Consider the following 18,028-nt stretch of genomic DNA (forward strand, 5'->3'; position numbering starts at 1 on the left):
GACAGCGTGAGGGAGCATGAGGATGACCAGGACAACAGATTTCCAGGCAGGCCCAGTCCCCATCTCCCCACCCCCAGGAAACCCTGAGCTCTGCCCGCATCCTTTCCAGAAATGTGAGCCCCCACCTTTCCAATTTCCTCTTACACCTCTTCTCTGTTTCCCGCCCCCGCCTCTGCGTGACAACGTGGCGTGCATGCAGCCCATCTGGGGGTCGGGGAATCCTACTGGGTATGCCAGCTTAATGAAATACTTGCAGTTTATTAAACACAGGCTTCCCTAAGCCCTGAGTGCCTGTGGGTATTTGAAAGCCCAAGGTAACCCGGAGCTACCACAAACGTAATTGTTACATGTGTCCCTGCATTCCTGATGCAACCTCAAACTCCGGCTCTTAAGAGCTATGTGAAATTAACAACATAAAGTAACTCCTAGGCAGACGAGAGGAGGGAAACGTGGGGAAAGGCTTGAGAGAGGCTCTCAGAACCCCTCAGGGCCTCTAAAAGTATATGAAGTTCCCATTACCTTGCATAGCTGTAACAGTGGAGGGCGCTCCCCCACCCCAGGCTGTTCGTGTTTGCAGAATCCGTGCATTATTACCAGGCAGCTCTTGCTTGTCAACCTCGCGTGGTGTCGCTCCAAGAGTTCAAGTCCTATTACGGCCAAGGTTTGCTCTGGGCAGCCAGTGGGGCTAGCACGGCACAGTGTCTCAGGGTTCCTTCTAGAACTGTGGTTCTCCTCCTCCTCCAGGGCTTGGCAGGGAAGGGCCATGGAGAAGGCCTCGGGGACCCGGAGCCCACTGCCCTGAACTTGGGGGAGGCTGCCCGTGGGAGGTGCTTTCCCATTCATCAGTCTCCTCAGCCTGGGGCCTGTGAATCAGGGGCGAGGGGCTGAGATGGAAGCAGCAGACAAAGGCCTCCAGGGAGGTGCCTCCCTCTATGCGGACCACCATCTGGATGCCGGAGAAGGCGACCCTGTTGACCATGCTCAGGGGAACCTGCTCCAGGAACCTCAGAGTCAGCCCGTTGACCCACACACAGCCCTTGCGGCTCAGGGCCTTCAGGCAGAAGGTCAGCAGAGTGCTGCCCTTCTCCCGGTACGGCTCCAGAGACAGGTGTCGGCGGGAGAGGCGGGGGAGCTGCAGCTGGAGGTGGGCCTCTGGGCCCCGGCCCACCAGCAGCGGGCTGGTGTCGTGCTGCAGCTGTGGTGGGACGTTGGCAAAGGTGTCCAGGTTCTGGGCGGGGTGATGTAGGCTCACATGCAGGACCGTGAGGGACCTCTCCATGGACGGGAGCCTGGGAGGGATGGAACACAGACAAAACAATGTGATTGGAGCCAGACACCCCTATGACTCCCTGAGCCTAGACATGAATGCCCAGCTCAGGGACCCTGAACCACTTCCAGCCAGACAGAGCAAAGCACCGAGTGTGGATATGGTCATTCTGTCCAAGCCAGGATGGTGCCAAGGCTGGAGTTGGTGTAGAAGGTCAACCTTGCTGGGTCTAGCCTCAGCTGCAGCTCTAGCACGCTCTGTGAGTAGGACTTAACCACTTAACCACTCTGAGCTTTAGCTTTCTTTTCTGTAATATAAGTATGCCCATCTTTGTCTTTGCAAAGTATAAGGCATATCAGCTTGCATGGTGTGGTTTGGGTGGTCTACTGTCATTTGGAGACAATCTGGCCCTGTTTCATGGGAAGGGAAGGACAGGCAGACAGGATACACCTTCCTTGTATCCAACAGTCACACAAAAAAACCCTTGCTGAGCTCTTTCCTGAGCCAGGCACTGACCAGCTGCTGGGAATGAGCACAAGCAACAGGAGAAGAAGCCCTTGATTTCCAGAACACCCAGCTGGTGGAGGAGACAGAGCTTCTAGCAGCAGGAATCGTGGACAGACACAGAATTGGGAAGCCCAGCTGGCTCCTGGGGGACCAGAAAGGCTGCCTGGAGACCCAGAGAAAGCATAAAAACAGCTAGCATGTTCCAAATGCTTCTATGGGCCTGGCACTGTGCCAAGTGCGTTTTAGGCATAAATGTCTCACTATATGGGCAGAAGGCAGATCTTGAGGAAGAACGTGGACAGCGCTGAGAGATCTCACTCAAGAACCTACAGGGGCTCTGCAGAGGCCAAGTAACAAGACTGTCACGGTGAGAAATGCACGCATCCTCTGTCCCAGCATTGCCACCTCTGATAATTTGTCCTTTAGGATCTCACTGGCACATGCAGTAAGGCTACTTACAACGGTTGGCTTTGCTCCCGCATTGATTTGAGGAATATAAACTCTCTGGCATATCCACCAACCCCATATGGTGCTGAACCTGTCGCCGCCTTCGGTGGGAACCAACGGATGAGTGGGTTTGAGTGACTAATCGTACACTTTCCCAGCACCAGGCTTTGGCCCACAGTGTTTTCTCTGTTAAAAAGGCATCTTCCATCCCAAACTCTGCCCAAATACCACTTGTCTCTAGAGACCCATTTCAAATGTGGCCTCCTCTATGAAGCTCTCTTCCTTTCTCTGTCCTCCGACCCCCTCTGGATACCCCCATTCAGCCCATCTTCTCATTACACTCCAGAGCCATGTGGGTCCTTGTCCTGTCTTCCCTGAGCTCTGCTTCTTCCGCTGTCCCTGAGGTCCCCCAGGGGCAGGTTGGGGTCTGAGCTGCCTGCTGCCCTGTGTCCCATTGCCCTGTGCTCACTGGGCCTGGCCACAAGGTCTGTCTGGGGGCACATTTGCCAAGTGGCTAAATGAAGAGGTGCTTACACACACACAAGGAAATCCTGTGAAATCGGGCTTGGGTATACTGCAAATGAGAGCCTGGTCCTCAATGGCTGTGGGACTGGAAGCCTGTCACAGGTAGTCTGAGTCCTGGACCCTCAGCCCCTTCTACCTTCTGGGTGAAGTAAGCAAATGGTGAGGACCTTCCCCTCTTTCCTAAAGCACAGACATACACATGTCTCCATCTACATCCAGGCCCCAGTCTGCAGGAAACCTCTTTCTCAGGTACAAAAGGTAAGCTGGGCCCAGGACAGCCCAGCTGGGTACCCAAGTCCTCAGGCCTGGCCAGAAATTCAGAGTTCACTTCTGGAAGCCGATCCCACGGTGCAAGGGTCCTGAGAGAATCCCCCAGAAATTAGGGTTTGCCACAGGGCGTGAGATGTTACTCTCTGCTCCACTGAGCACTCCAGAGCTGACAGAAATCTCCCACCAGAGAGTCTCCAGGGCCCCCCAATTTTTCTGGGGAAGCAGAGAGCAGCCCTACCGATGCTGTCTCTGGGATAAGACAGTAGGAAGACACTCAGGTGCCTGGCAAGGAGCCCGCAGGGGCCCTGCTCCTGGCCCCACCAGGCCCTCTCCCCTGGCTGTGGCTCCAGTCCCCCTGCCCTCCACCTACCTTACTGCCAGGGGCCCGTCTGCACCTGACATCGCAGCTGTGGGCTCTCAGGAGCACGTGGGTGTGCGACGGGGTGAGTCTGGGGTTGGCAGTTAAGGCTGTGGAGCAGGGATGTGATGCATCACGTCATTCATCCGTGTCGCTGCTTTCTTCCTTTTTCCTTTCAGGAAAGAAAATAGAAGTGTAATTTCCCATTGCGGAAGTGCAACCCCAGTGCTGAGAGGTTGAAAAACCCCAGCCTGGGATCCTTGCTGGTAGAGGCCCCTGGGAGGTGGGGTTCCCCGCTGGGTCTCAGCACTGCCTAGGTCTGTGGCCTGTCCCCAGGGACCTGGAGAGCTGTAGGTGGTAGAGTTCCTCTTCTCCACAGCCAGTCGGGTGGGGGTGAAGGCATCCCAGGCCTCTTAGAGAAGAGAGGCATTTTGAATAGAGGGTCAAAGAGGGGAACCCCCATATGTGGGTAACTGTGAGGAGAGCATATGGCTAGACTGGGAGGGACCAAGGGTGCTGTGGGCCGCAGAGTCATCCATGGAGTATCTCAGGAAGGGCAGGGCCCCAGGGGAAGGGGTAATGGGCTGCTTATGGTGGGCAGCCTCTCTTGCAGGACAGCAGAAAGGCCATCTTTTATGCCCACCCCTCCTGGGCTCTGCTGGTCTTCTGGGGCAGCCTGGAAGAGTCCAAGATGGATGCTGGGCCAGCACTGTGGGCCCTGGCCATCCTGGAAGTGACCCAGTGTCACCATGGTGCTAAACCTTCATGCAGCCCAAGTCTTCACAGTCCACCAGCGTATTCATACTGCCTTCACTGTACCCACCAAGCTGGCAAGAGACATGTGTCCATCTTATACAGGGAACATTTGAGGTCCTAAGAGGGGCAGTGCCTGGCCCAAGGCCCTGGAACAAATCAACTTATAATCCTTTCTCTTCTTCCCATCAAACCCAGGCTATCCTGGGGACTCTTGGAGGGCATGCAGGTGGGTGGTGCCCCCGATTTGCCTCACTGTCACCATACCTACTCTTTACCCACTCCTCATGGGTGACCCTTATAGCCCCAGAGATCTCAGCAGGCCACACCCTGAGGGCTAAGCTCCTCTGGGAACTATTCAGGGCCTAGCCTCTTTCTCTCTTCTGAGCATTTAGACTCTGGTTGGTTGCTTAGTAACTAAGAAGGACAATAAGAAGATCTGGAAACAGTCATCCACCCCTGTGTGTCCCAGCCAGTGTGAGACCACCCCTGGGGCTCCCCCAGGAAACCAGCTCCCCAGAGCTGGGAAGTGTACCTGCCCTCAGAGGGAACCAAGCATCAACTCCAGGCTGCCTCCCCATAGTCTGTCTTCTCCAGCAGGCACAGAGCTGGGCCAGGTGTGTGGGGGAGACCTGTCCCCACCAGGATCCACTCAGTATGTCAGCCTTCCCCCAGGGAACCCAGGGCAGGGGGCAATAGGTAGGAGCTGGGCCGGAGCTTTGCTACCCCTTGGTGTGTGACCTTGGATGAGTCCTATCCCCTCTCTGGACCTTCGTTTTCCTCCTGTAGGGATGGGACACTGCGTCCCTACTATGCTCTGCAACCATGGTTCAGTGAGAGGAAGGCTAGGTCCACGCTCCCAGCCCTGGCACTGGAGAGTACGTGTGAAGAAGAGATGTGTTCATGACCCCTGTGCCCTCAGTAAATTGGTTCAGAGCAGTTCCTAGGAAGAGAGAACTGAAACAGCCAGGGAATTCATCTGGTAAGAGGAAGTCCCGCCCGGGCTGCATCTTCTGAAGGCGAGCCGAAAGTCCTGCCCAAGTCCTGCTGGTCACTGGCTGGTGGTCCCCTGAGGGGAGAGGGAGAGCAGGGGGAGTGGAGGTGCTGGTTTAACCTTCTTGGCCCCCTGCACCAGGACACCCTTCTTTAGTTGGTGTTGGCACCCTGAGGAGTGTACATCGTGAGCAAATGCCCCTGTCGTGTGCTGCTTGGGAAACTCAGGGATAGAACTACAGCTTCCAGAGCTTTCTATAATGGTGGGCAGGCGAGGATGCTGCTGTAGGACAGACTCTGGTGTGAGGCTTGGTTCCTTCTTCTAGCAGGTGTGTGACCTCAAACAAGTTACTCGGCTTCTCTGAACCTGATCTCTACTCCGTGAAATCAGGATAATTTGTTGTTGCATGCTGGCTAAATTAGATACATGCCAAGTGCTAAGAACGGGGTTAAGAAGCTGGTGCATGAGAGCTGCTCGTGGTAGAACCCTTAACAGCAGGAGAGCTAAAGACACATCTGGCAGAGAGGGGCTGGTGGAGCAGCCGGACAGCTTGCACAAACCCCAGATTCCCAGAACGCCCCAGGTTTTGCTTAAACTGAACATCATTTGAAGTTGAATACCTCATTTGCATGAATTAGCATAAATTCCATTTTAAATGATAATGAAGTTAAAGGGGTGCTCTGGGGAGAATCTCCAGGTTATGGGTGGGGCATGTGACCCCAACACAGGGGGACGATGTTACCTATTTGGCAGTTGAAGAAGCTGAGGCTCACAGGGCTCAGTCGACTAGCCCAAGGTCTCACGTCTGAGAAGCGGCAGAACTAGGACTCGGACCCATTTTGCAGCGCTCTTGGGCCTACTCATGAAGCTGCCGTGCCTTCTAGGTGGCATTCTCTGGAGTCCAGCTGTCCTGCCTCCTGCAAATGTGCTCCAGCCTGCCGGCAGGCAGCACACTCCATACAGACAGAGAGGGGCTCCCTTGCCGTCCGCCAAGCCTGTGGCCGCCACCCCGCTCTGTCCTGATGGCCTGTGACCACCAGGTGGCAGCACCCCTAAACCTAGTGGCCTGCGCTTGGAAGGGAAGGGGAGGGTGGTGAAAGGATGGAGGCGTCCTTCACGGAGAGCTGGGCAGGAGAGCATGAGGGAGACCCGTGCTTGGGGTGGCAAGCGGAGAGAGTCCTTGCTTCTCTGACTCAAAATGCCCTGAAATGGCCCCAGGAGAATCCACAGCAAGCATCAGCAAAGACACCAACCCGTGGAGCGGGAGACACAGCAGGAAGCCGGCGCAGGAGGCCTCCAAGCCCAGGGCCCGGGACAGACGGGCTCCGGAGGGGTGAGTGGCCTGCCCGGGGACACAGACTGAGCGCACAGCACCGCAAGGTTGAGAAGCCAGGCTTCCTTGCCGGTAAAGCGGAGTAACACTGGTGCCCTTCGACGAGGGCGCCTCCACACAGGAAATGCGTGCGAAGCACACCGCCGAGGCCAGGGGCGCATGCGTGGTAAGAGGAGCACGGAGAGCGTTACTGTGTGTGTTGTGATTGTTACTCTGGACATACGATATACATAGTATGCCTGTTACTTCATTTTTTAAAGATTTTTATTTATTTATTTGACAGAGAGAGAGAGAGCACAAGGAGGGGGAGCGGCCGGCAGAGGGAGAAGCAGGCTCCCAAATGAGCAGGGCACCTTTTCAGGACCCTGGGATCCTGGCCTGAGCCGAAGGCAGCCGCCTAAAAGACTGAGCCACCCAGGCGCCCCCATTGTTACTTTGATTGTGACTGATGGCTCGCCATCCTCATTGAGCTCTCAGGTAAGAAAAAGAGCGCTGGAACTCATAGACATAGATGCTGAGGGGTGGGGAGGGGGTGCACAGAACCATGAACTCCAAGAGGGGAATCTAACCTGTCGCGGGTGGGGGACACCATGGAAGGCCTCCTGGAGGAGGGGACGTTTGGGCTGACCCTGCAGGGTGGGATGTGGGACAATGCCTGGTGGAGGAAGGTGGGAGTCAGTACCCAGTTTCTGGAAATGACTCTGCCTCACCCAGCCCCTTGCTCTTGGCTAATAAGAATGATAACTGCAAGGTAACGGTCAGTCCGAAAAGTTACCATTTACTGAGCCCTCTCAGGGTGATCTCAGTGTTTGACCTGCTCGTCTCTTGGCCTTAGCTCCGGTGGGAAGCAAATGGCTATCAGGGGGCCCTGATTGCTTGCTCCCTCTGTGTTCCCTCCAGAGTGCTGGCTGGGCCTCCATGTGGAGGCTGGGCTGGCCAGCATGACTCTGGCGGCCTCCACCTGCAGAGGAGCCAGAAACGGCGGGAAGGCGGCGTTCAGGAACTGCTGCTGTTCTGTCCCACCCTCCCCTATTCCGGAGGTCGCGGGGAAGCCTAATTCATGATTGTGCTCAATGCTTAATGTACGTGTTTTACTTATTGCTAAATCCGATAATAAGGATTTACTTAAGGGCTAAGTCCTGGAGCCCTGAGCAATGCCTGAGGCAGGTCTGGGGATGGGTGCCTGGAATTCTGAGGCCTTCTTGGCTCTTACCGTCTGGTGGGGTGGTCAGGCCACACGGACACGGTGCCAGTAAGCCCAGAAGTTACTTTATGCTTCTGACCTCCTTTTTTCCCCTTTGAGCTGAAGGGCCATCCCTTAGGTTGCCTGGGGAGCAGGAGCTTGGGGAAGGAGGAGGCGGCCTGGTCTGGGCCAGCGGGCACTGCCTCCTCCTTCACCCACAGCATCCAGAACAGCAGAGGGCCACAGGGCAGGGAGGGAGCCCTCGCCCGGAGCCAGCCTTGCCCTTGCTGTGGACGTACTTTGGGGCAAGTCACTTTTCCTTTCCTTCCTGGCCTCAGTGTCCTCAGCTGGAGAGCAGGAATTATCAGGTGTGCCCTATAGCCATCATCTTCATTTAACCTTTTACGAGGGGGCAGCTTTCGCCTGGTGGGAAGGATTTGCCTGGGGGCTGCTTTCTGTTGCAGTCAAGAACCAGTATGGAAGAAACACAGCTTGCTCCCATCTAGAGGGTGCATCTGGCTAGGAAAGATGGCCTCAAACCCAGCGTAACACACATCAAACATGGCCTTTTTGTTTTTAATTAAGTGAGGTAAAAGCCTAGCATAAATACTTTTAACTAAAGTTTAGGAATAAAGTGTATTTTGAAATTAGCGTGTCTTCAAAGGCAGACTTTTAACATACCATGAAAAAAACCTTCTGTGCGGGAATTTAGGTAGTTCCTGGTGCCTAGAAACACTCGGTGCAGATCTGATAGCAACAGGAGGGAGGGAAACCAGCTCTCCCTCTGCAAATAGTTATCTGTCTTTCAACTGTGGTAAAACGTACACTACATAAAATTTACCGTTTTCGCTGTTGTAAATGTACAGTTCATCGTGTTCAGTGTATTCACAGTGTCATGCAACTCATCTCAGAGCCTTTTCATTGCAGAACTGAAATTCTAAACCAATTAGAAAACTCCCCATCTCCCCCTCTTTCCAGGCCCTGGCAACCATCATTCTCCTTGTTTCTATGACGACTCTAGATACTTCATAAGTGGAATCAGGCAGTATTTGTCCTTTGGTCACTGGTTTATTTCCCTTAACACCATCTCCTTAAGGTTCAACCATGTTATCATATGTGTCAGAATTTCATTCCTTTTTAAGGCTGAACAATCCCCCATTGTATTACTGTGTTGTATGCACCATGTTTTGTCTATCCATTCAACAGTCAATGGACACTTGAGTTTCTTCCTTCCCCCTTTTGGCTACTGTGAATGATGCTACCGTGAATATGCTGTAGAAATATCTGTTTGATTCCTCGCTTTCAACTCCTTTGCCTATATACTCAGAAGTGGAATTGCTGGGTCACGTGGTAATTTTATGGTTAATATTTTGAGCAACTCCATGGTGGCCATAGTGGCTGCACCATTTTACATTCTACCCCTCCCCCGCCAACAACATACAAGTTTCCAACTTCTCCATACCGTTGCCAACATTTATTATTTTCTGGATTTTCTTTTAAACAGTAGCCTAATGAATGTGAGGTGAGATCTCATTGTGGTTTTGATTTGCATTTCCCTGATGATGAGTGATATTGAGTATCTCTTCATGTGCTGTTGACCATTTGTATATCTTCTGGAAAGAAATGTCCACTTAAGTCTTTTGCCCACGTTTAAATTGAGTTGTTTTCCTGTTATTAAGTCGTAGACATTCTTTATATATTCTGAATATTAACCCCTTATCAGATATAGGATTTACCAATACTCTCTCCGATTCCATGGATTGCTGTTTCTCTCTGTTAATTGATCCTTTGATGCAGTGTTAAATTTTGATGTCATCCAATGTACCTATTTTTACTCTTTGCCTGTGTTTTTAGTGTCATATCAAAGTCATCATTGCAAAATCCAGTATCAGAATACTTTTCCTCTAAGAGTTGTGGAGTTTCAGGTCTTACGTTGAGGTCTGTAATCCATTTTGAGAGCATTTTTGTATACCATCTAAGGTCAGGGTCCAAATTCACGTGGATATGCAGTTTTCCTACAAAGAATTATTTAAAGATAAGATTTATGATTAGTGGTGGCAATGTACCATATTTGACCATATCAGGTTGAATAAAATATTTTATATACCTTGATAACAATACAAAACAAAACACTCAAATTCACCTTGTAGTTTTTGTTAATTCTGTGTTTCCATCTTTATATTGTTGCATAGAAATACTCCTCATTTAAAATAACACAGCACACTGGCAGCAGTACGGGTTTGTTTCTAACCATATGAATCTCATGGAGGTGTTAGTGGGAAGATCGATGACTCATCCCAGCTGTGAGTTGCCAGGCACCCGAGTCCATCATTTCCTGCCCATAAACTGGCTCCTATGCCCTGGCTCTCGGTTCTTTCCTGATGTTTCTGGCATCACAGGTTTTAAGGGCAAGCGTTAGTACTCTGTTTTTGTCACCATGGGCTTCTAAACAAAGCTGAAGCCAGACAGCCTCCACTGTGTACCTGTTTTCATGGGTTTGGGCCCTAGAATCAGAGCCCATGAGCCAATTCCTGAGCCCTCAGTAAATAGACAGAGAAACCCAGAGGTTCAAAGCATTGCAAAAGTTTTGCATTTGGCCATAATAAAACTCTTCCTAGAAGGTTGATTCTTTAAACTGTTGGTTCATACCCACAAGGAAAATGGGTCCCCACGGGAAGTGGGAATCCAAAGGGCCAGAGCTGCCCACACTGGGTGTCCACTCGCTCCTAGTACCCCTACTGTCTCAAGTCATCTCCTGCGTTTGGAATGGTCATTGTGATCTGTAGGAGGACCCACATTTCCTGGGAAGGATGCTACCTCACGGAGACTTCTGGTGCCAAGAAAAAATTGCCCAGCTCAGCTCTGAGGCTGTGAGCCTTGGATGCTGCCTCCGGAAGCTACCATCACCATGGCTAGTGCAATCTGGCTGGATTTTGCCAAAACAAAGGAAAGGCCCTCCAGCAATTTCTGTGGATTTGTTTTGTGAAATTAAATTGTCTGCTTTTAATTCTCCTTTACCAGTTTAATACCGATTGGAATTTCAAAACCAGTGACATTCAGAAAACCCACTCTGGAGTAGGTGACAGATCCCACCTGACCTGCGTTTCAATCTGGGACCAAAAAAATGAGACCGTGGAAACTTCCAGGGAGTGGGGGCCTTGGCAGTAGGATCCCTAGGCTTTGGAGCTCACCCCCCACCATGTGCACATGTGCTCTGAATCCGTAGGTACTAAGAGCTGTCTCCGCACACAGAACAGAACAGAAGCTTAGCAGACCTGCCCTCTTCAGGACCCAACCCCAGCATGGCTCCGGAGCCAAGTTCCAGCTTGTTTGTGTCTCCAAGTGGGACCCCTGGATGTCTTCCAAAGGAAGAGGCTGAACCAGTGGGAACTGGCTCCTCTGCGCCCAGCCCTGGGTGGGCTCTGCACTAGCCAAACACAGGAGACAACCCCCCACCCTCATGGAGATCCAGGCTAGCGCAGGAGACAGGCTCTCAAACGAGTACCAGCCAGATGGACCCAGAAGCATGAGACCAAGGGTGTTCCAACAAGGTCCAAGAACCAGCCTTGGGGTCTAAGGAGGGCTTCCTCAAGCAGATGATGCCAAGGGTGCATCTTGAAGAAACAGCAGGCGTTGGCTAATTTAAGAAGGAGGAGCAGGTGTCCCAAGAGGGGGCCCTGCACAAACAAAGGCTCACTCAGAAGTTTCAGAGCCGATGTCAGGAGAACCACAGGAGAAGGAGCAGGCTGCATAAGCTCCCGGGGTTCTGCTCTCATCATTGCTCACAGCTCCTCCTGGCTCTTCCCCTCCAATCTCTCCCTTGACCCTGTCAAAGCCCCAGAGGCTGGTTGATGCAGCATGTCAGCCTTCATCACTCAGCTTGTTTTCCTGTCTCTGCTGCCCTGTGCAATGTCCTATTTATTAGGGTACAACCACAGCCCCTCATAAAGCACGTGTAGTCACTGCCCCCGGGGACCATCAGAGAAAGGGGCTGCAGCAACCAGCTGTAAAGTCTGGATGGTTCCAAACCCAGAGGACTTGCTCGGGGTTCACAGCTAGAGGGAGGAAGTTGAGTTTCGGAGATATTTTTCCCGACAAACTATGCAATATTTCTCTGAAAGTTCTAGTTCAGTTCTGAGATGCCGGCTCACGGAGTGAATGGCTTCTTGTTTGGCTTGTTTTTATGTAACATTTTGAAAAAGTAATGGATTCACATAGTTTACAGTTTCCGAAAAGATAAAAAGAAGCAGAGTTGCAAAATATCTCTTGCCCCTCCCATCAGGTAACCGCTACAACGAGGGTCCTGTGCGTCCTTCCAGATATTCTTTCTGCAAGCACAAGCAAACATGAATATACAGCCTCGCTCTGCCCTCCTCGTTCGCAAACACCGTCTGGTACCTTGCTTTGTGAAGGTGTCTTTAAGACCAGCAGCTCGCATTCTCCCCAGGGGTTTTTCACTCTTAAAATTGTTCTCCCTGTCCTATGATATTTCACAAAACTAGCCCCAGCCACGACAACAAATATTTCATACGCTTCATGCATGACATTTTTCACATATGCTTTACAAATGTGCGTCTTCATTCTGAACCGAATGTCGTGGGAAATATGTCTTTCCCACATGGCCACTCATATAATATAAAAAGCATTTTCCCTTTCCCTTGGCCCCAGGGGGGCACTCTATCATGAAAATGGAAAAGTGATGAGAAAATGAGAAATCCTGCCAACAGAGCTCTCTCTCCAAGCGGTTTTCCAGAGGCTCCCTGGGACCGTGTCACCTCATGAAGCGTAAATCACCAACGGGGCCTGGCAAAGTTGTGACCCAGTGGCCTAGTGCGTGGCTATTCCCGTCTGGTGGCCATTGACTCAGAGTGTCCATGCTGCTACATAAACATTGTCCTCTGCCTGTCCGCTTCTCTGCCTGCTGCCAACAGACCTGTCGCTGGGATGGACACCTCCTCCCCTCCGGGCCCATCTGCACAAAGACCGAGGTTTCCACTTGAGGCCCAGGACCACTGTGGTCCTCACAACTCCTCCTGGCTCTTCCCCTCCAGTCTTGAGACACCCACTCCTCCTTATTAACTCAGCCAACTCCTGCTGTTTCTTCAAGACCCACCCTTGGCATCATCTGCTTGAGGAAGCCCTCCTTATACCCTCAGGCTGGTCTTGGACCTAGTTGGACCTCCCTTGGTCATGCAGAGGTAAACCCCACTGCAGACAGGCTTGCCGCAGACCATGGGATGCCTCCAACACTGTAAACAAAGCCCAGGGGCTGCCCCTTCCAACTTGGCCCGGGCTTTGTGAGCGTTTAGTACAAGCCAGGTTCTGGCCTGCCCAGAAACCTGGGAACCTGGCTACCACCCCAGGGCCAGGGCTTGGCAAATGCCAGCCTCAACTTACCTTTCCTTCCCTCCCTTAGCTGTCCCTCTAACCCTTATATGCACAAGTACGGATAAGCGTGGTTCACAGAAGCAAAACCTTTCCCAGTCCTTTGCTCTCTGATCCTTAATCTCCAAGCACTACTCTAAGCAAGTTTATAGTTCGCGGGTGCTAGGGGGCACTGTTGGGCAACTTTTGTGCGCTGTAAAGGTCTTGCCTGTATGTATGTTTTTAATAAACTTAAATTTTTAGAATGGTTTTAGGTTCACAGCAAAATTAAGCAGAAAATACAGCAAGTTCCCACACACCCCCTTCCCTGCCCCGGCACACAGCCTCCTTCCCATCAACACCCTACACCAGAGTGGTACATGAATTACCATCTAGGAACGTGCACGGACCCGTCAGCATCACTCAAAGCCGGTAGGTTAACTAGGGCTCACGCTTGGTGCTGTATACGCTCTGGGTTTGGACAAACGTAAAGTGGCAGGTATCACCGTTGTTGTATCATGCAGTATAGTTTCACTGCCCTAAAAATTCTGTGCTCTGCCAATTTACACCTCTCTTGCCTATAAACCCTGGCGACCACAGATCTTTTTACTGTCTCTGCAGTTTTGCCTTTTCCAGAACATCATATAGTTGGAATCACACAGTACATGGCTTTTCCGATCGGCTTCTTTCACTTAGTAATATACGTTTAAGGCTCCTCTACGTTTCTTTGCGGCTTGATGGCGCAGTTCCTGTCAGTGCTGAATACCATCCCATTGTGTGAACGCACCACAGCTTTCTTACCCATTCGCCCGCTCAAGAGCGTCTTGGTTGCTTCCAATTTTTGGCCATTATGAGTACAGCTGCTAGGGATCTCCACGAGCAGGTTTTTGTGTGGACCTAAGTTTTCAACTCATGTAAGTAAATATCAAGAAGCACGATTGCTGGATTCCTGCCTGTACATTTGGAGGACAGGTTGCTGAGTGGGGCAGGCTGTCCCATACTCAGTGAGCTCCCTGGGACCCTAGCAGAGTCCCTCCTGTGTTGGGGCCAGAACTCCCCCTGCCTCACTTCCTCTCCCTCTCAGCGGCGTTAACCCCGTCTGTCTTCATGCAGCTGGAGAGGTGCCTGGGAGATGTGAGGGAGCAGAACTGCATCTTGCCCACCCCCCACCCCCTTTCATTCTGTACTCCACAAATTCAAGGGCCTGTAGGATGTTTTGGTATGAACTGAATGTTTCTCCCCCAACAAGAGCATTTTAAAAAATCAAGAACACAATGTTTCATTCATTTTCAGTGTTTTCTGTTGTCAGTGGCATGACTGTCAGGACTCTTATTTAAGTATTGCAAACACACAGCTGCATCAGCATTCAAACTGGTTATGATGATTTACCTGGGGGGTGGGGAGGATTGAGTCCCCCACGGAGCCCCAAGGGAGGCTGTCCTAACTCTCAGGCACCTGTGATACTGTGTGGCAGAACTGCTGGGAGTACTTTACACATATCAATTAATTTGATTTCTTCAATAGGCCTATAAAGCAGGGGCCATTATTACCCTCATTTTACCAATGGGGAAAACTCGGGAACAGAGGAGTTAAGTCACTCATCCAAAGTCACACCGATGATTCGTATAATGTCTTTAAAGTCTGTGACCTCAACTACCCCATAACCTGCCTCCAGATAAAGATGCTCTGTGGGCTAGGAGGGACCCCTCAGGAAAGCCGGACCTGGACCTTGGGAGTGGAAGGGAGCAATACAGTGTCTCCCCAGGAGTCCAGGCAGGAAATGGGGAGATGCTCATCAGAACTCAGATCAGGTGTCTCTCAGGGAAAATACTGGAGGGAAACTGGCTGGTGGCTGGAGGAAGACCTTCAGAGCAGGCAAACCCACCTTTCCCCCTGCTTATGTAATTCATCCCGGTCTCAAAAGCTAGGAAGGGCTGCCACTTACTGAGTGCTTACTACATTCATTATCTCATTTAACCCTCTTGATGACTATATTATGTCCCTCTGTGACGCCCATCTTATGGCGGAGGAAACTGAGGTTTGGAGAGGTTCCCTCACTTGCCTAAAGTCACAGAGCTCGTCAGCGATAGAGCGGGCTGTGAACACGGTCATGAACTGAGATGCTCAGACCCCCACCACTTCTCTCTCCAAAGCTTGCCCCTTGCCTCTTGCATTTTGTTACCCCTCCTTTGTTCTGATTTCTGGCCCAGCTTCATCCCCAGGTCCCAAGTGGCCCTGCAGCCTCTCCTCTCCTCTCTGAACCTTGGCCTGACTTCAGCCTTTCCTCTCCATTCATTCATTTATAAGACCCAGCTTCTAATTGTGACATTCAAATCTACCACCTTATTCATTTGCCGTTTGACCCATCCATGTTTGAGAAGAACAATACAATCTCCTACTATGATTGTTCTCAGCTCCTTTCCCTTTCGATCCTTTTAATTCAGTCGCATCTTGCTGTATCTATTTCGAGATCATGCTATTGGGTGCCTACACAATCCCCAGTCGTGCTCCTTTGCCTTACTAACTGCTCTGCTCATAATATAGTTGTACCGTATTTCTTTCAGTTAATGTTTGCCTGCTTCATTTTTTTTTCCATCCCATTAATTTTTCTGATAGTTTGGTTTAGGTGTAGTTTCTTTCATTCAGTAATTTAGCACATACTTATCGAAGATCTGCTGTGTGTCGGGCGCTGGCTTTGGCCCTGAGGGTTCAGTCGTGAACTGGTGGCTTGGGATAGTCACTTCTCAGAGCTGTTGCAACAAACTATCATAGACTCTATGTCCATGCTGTTCTGGAAGCCAGAAGTCCGAAATCAGTGTTACTGGGCTGAAAGGTATCCACAGAGCCATATTCCCTCCTTTTCCTCCACTACAAAATAGAGACAAAATGGTGATTGCCTTTCAGCATGCTTGTGAAGACTTAAAGAGCTAAAACAGTCAAAGGGCTTACAGCAGGGTCTCAGACTAGAAACACACAGAAAAATGTTAACGGTTGTTAGTTGATTTTCAGTTTCTTTGGGAGACAACTTTGAGAGCCAGCTATTGTTTTGTTTTCTGAAAAGGGGAAAAAAGTAATAAACGGGACATTTGATTTCATATAGAAAAAACCAAGATGCTGTTTTGGGATGGAGAGCTTCCAGGCAACAAAATAAAAATACTTGAGAGCGTTGTTTTGTATAATCACGTGAAAGGTGGTCTCTGTTCGGGGTAGAACCGTGTCTCTGGCTGGTTTGCTTGCAGAGATATAAAGGAAACAATGTTCCTCTCCGGGACTCAGAGAGCTAGATGTTTCTGGAACTAGGGGAGCGCAACATGACCAGGCTGTCCCTTGTGGAGGAGGTGCTGGCCAGGGGCCCCAGAGAGAGTGGGTCAAGAGGAACCTGGGGCCAGTCTGGCTTTAGGACTTAGAGCCTGGTCACTCCTAGGAGCTAGTCCAGGCTTTTCCAGCAGGCTCTGTCGTGCCCGTTGTTCTCTCAGGCAAGCCTGGTCCTGTTGGGTTTTGGGGTGTTGGGGGAGCATCTCTGGCCACGTTTGGGGTGAGGAGGTCTGGAGATCAGCAGGACCTGGGAAAGTTTGTTCTGAGGTGGCAAGAGGTCACCAGAGGAAAGGAGGGGGGGTGCGAGTCAGGAGGCGGCACAAAGGAGCAGCGGCAGCTAGGATTTGAGGGAAGGGCAAATTCAACCTGCAGACTCCCAGAAACGCTGGGGGGGAGGGGGAGGGCACCTGCTAAAAGCTGGCCATACTACCACCAAGTAGGGCGAAGCCTGAGTCTCTTGTGTTATTTGGGCACGAAAGATAAGCCTGACCCTTGGGAACAGTGGGTGTCTGGGCATCTGGGTTACAGTTGTGATTTTCATCTTCACCGTAACCCCATGATCCTGGAGCTTGTTTTTCAGGGGGGACACAGAAGCCCTGAGAAAGTAAGTCCCATGCCCTTAATCCCACAGCTAGGAAGTAGCAGAGCTGGGTCTGTTGACCCCAAAGCCTGCTAGTCTTCTAGGCCGCAGACCCTTACCTCAGCTCTGCAGTAACTGCAGTCAGCCTTCCCCGGAGGAGAGTTTCTTGGTAACTCCTGCCCAGGAGAAGCTGGTGGAAGAGAAGCCCTTCCCGGATATTCTCAAAGCAACCCAAGACTTCCTCCTCACTCCCGGAACTTACTTTGCTTTTCTCAACGAGGAGACCGCATTTGCTGGTGATTGTGAGGCAGCGTGCAGAGTGTTGGGAGCGTGGGCTCCGGAGAAGCGTCACAAATCGAGGTTGGGGCGGTAGGGGCGGGCCTGCAGGTGCCCGGGGTCCTCCCGGCTAGGTCAGCTCTTCCCTGACAGTCTGGGAAGCTGCCTGTAGATGGCGCTCGGACCCTGCTCCCTGCTCCAGGCTCGCGATCCCCAGGTCCACCTACTAGTGGTCCCAGAGTCATCCGGAGTCGCAAGCCTTCAGGGGACCAGCCACCTCCTCACTGTTCTTTTAACAGACACTAATGTGACAGCGGTGGAGTATCAGGGCCTGTGCTGTGTGCTCAGTGTTCAGTGTCCATGGTCCAATGAGGAGGACAGATAAGGCCACTGCAACTCAGTGTGACCACCAGCAGGACAGTAGGGGCCTTGGCAGGAACTTGGGAGTTAGGGGAACACTGAACTCCTGGGCTAGTGGCTTTGCACCGCCTGGGGAGAGGGCTGGAGTTAGTGTTCTCATAGGCTGTGCCTGAGGGAATATTTGGGGCCAGGCACCACCAGGCACACAGTCGGTGCCCAAGAAATGAGGGAGCTCAGATGAGGGCATTCTGGAGGCTATGTGGCATGGCAACAGCCCCAGCAGTGCCAATAGCAGCAGTGCGATCATCTCCTGGGGACTTTTTGGCTCCTTTGTGGCACTCCTGGCACCTTCTCTGAAGCTGCTGTCGCCTTAGGGCTCAGAGCTGCACCTGGCCTTGAGGAGAGGTTGAGCTGCAGGGCAGCTGGGACGGTAGCCTGCAGAGGAAAACAGGGCGTAAGGGACTGAGTGGAGGGGATCGGGCTGGCAGAAAGAGGA

The 18,028-nt window shown here is 51.7% G+C and overlaps 1 protein-coding gene across 1 annotated transcript; it reads right to left on the minus strand.

The window, feature by feature from the left end:
* Positions 1 to 598: 598 nt before the first annotated feature.
* Positions 599 to 1,279, minus strand: TIFAB (TIFA inhibitor). Its single transcript, XM_044387270.2, has one exon. It carries the CDS (start codon positions 1,277 to 1,279, stop codon positions 716 to 718), a length of 564 nt encoding a protein of 187 aa, XP_044243205.2. The 3' UTR covers positions 599 to 715.
* Positions 1,280 to 18,028: the final 16,749 nt, after the last annotated feature.

This window comes from Ursus arctos, unplaced genomic scaffold, assembly GCF_023065955.2.
Source record: "Ursus arctos isolate Adak ecotype North America unplaced genomic scaffold, UrsArc2.0 scaffold_5, whole genome shotgun sequence".
NCBI lineage: Eukaryota > Metazoa > Chordata > Mammalia > Carnivora > Ursidae > Ursus > Ursus arctos.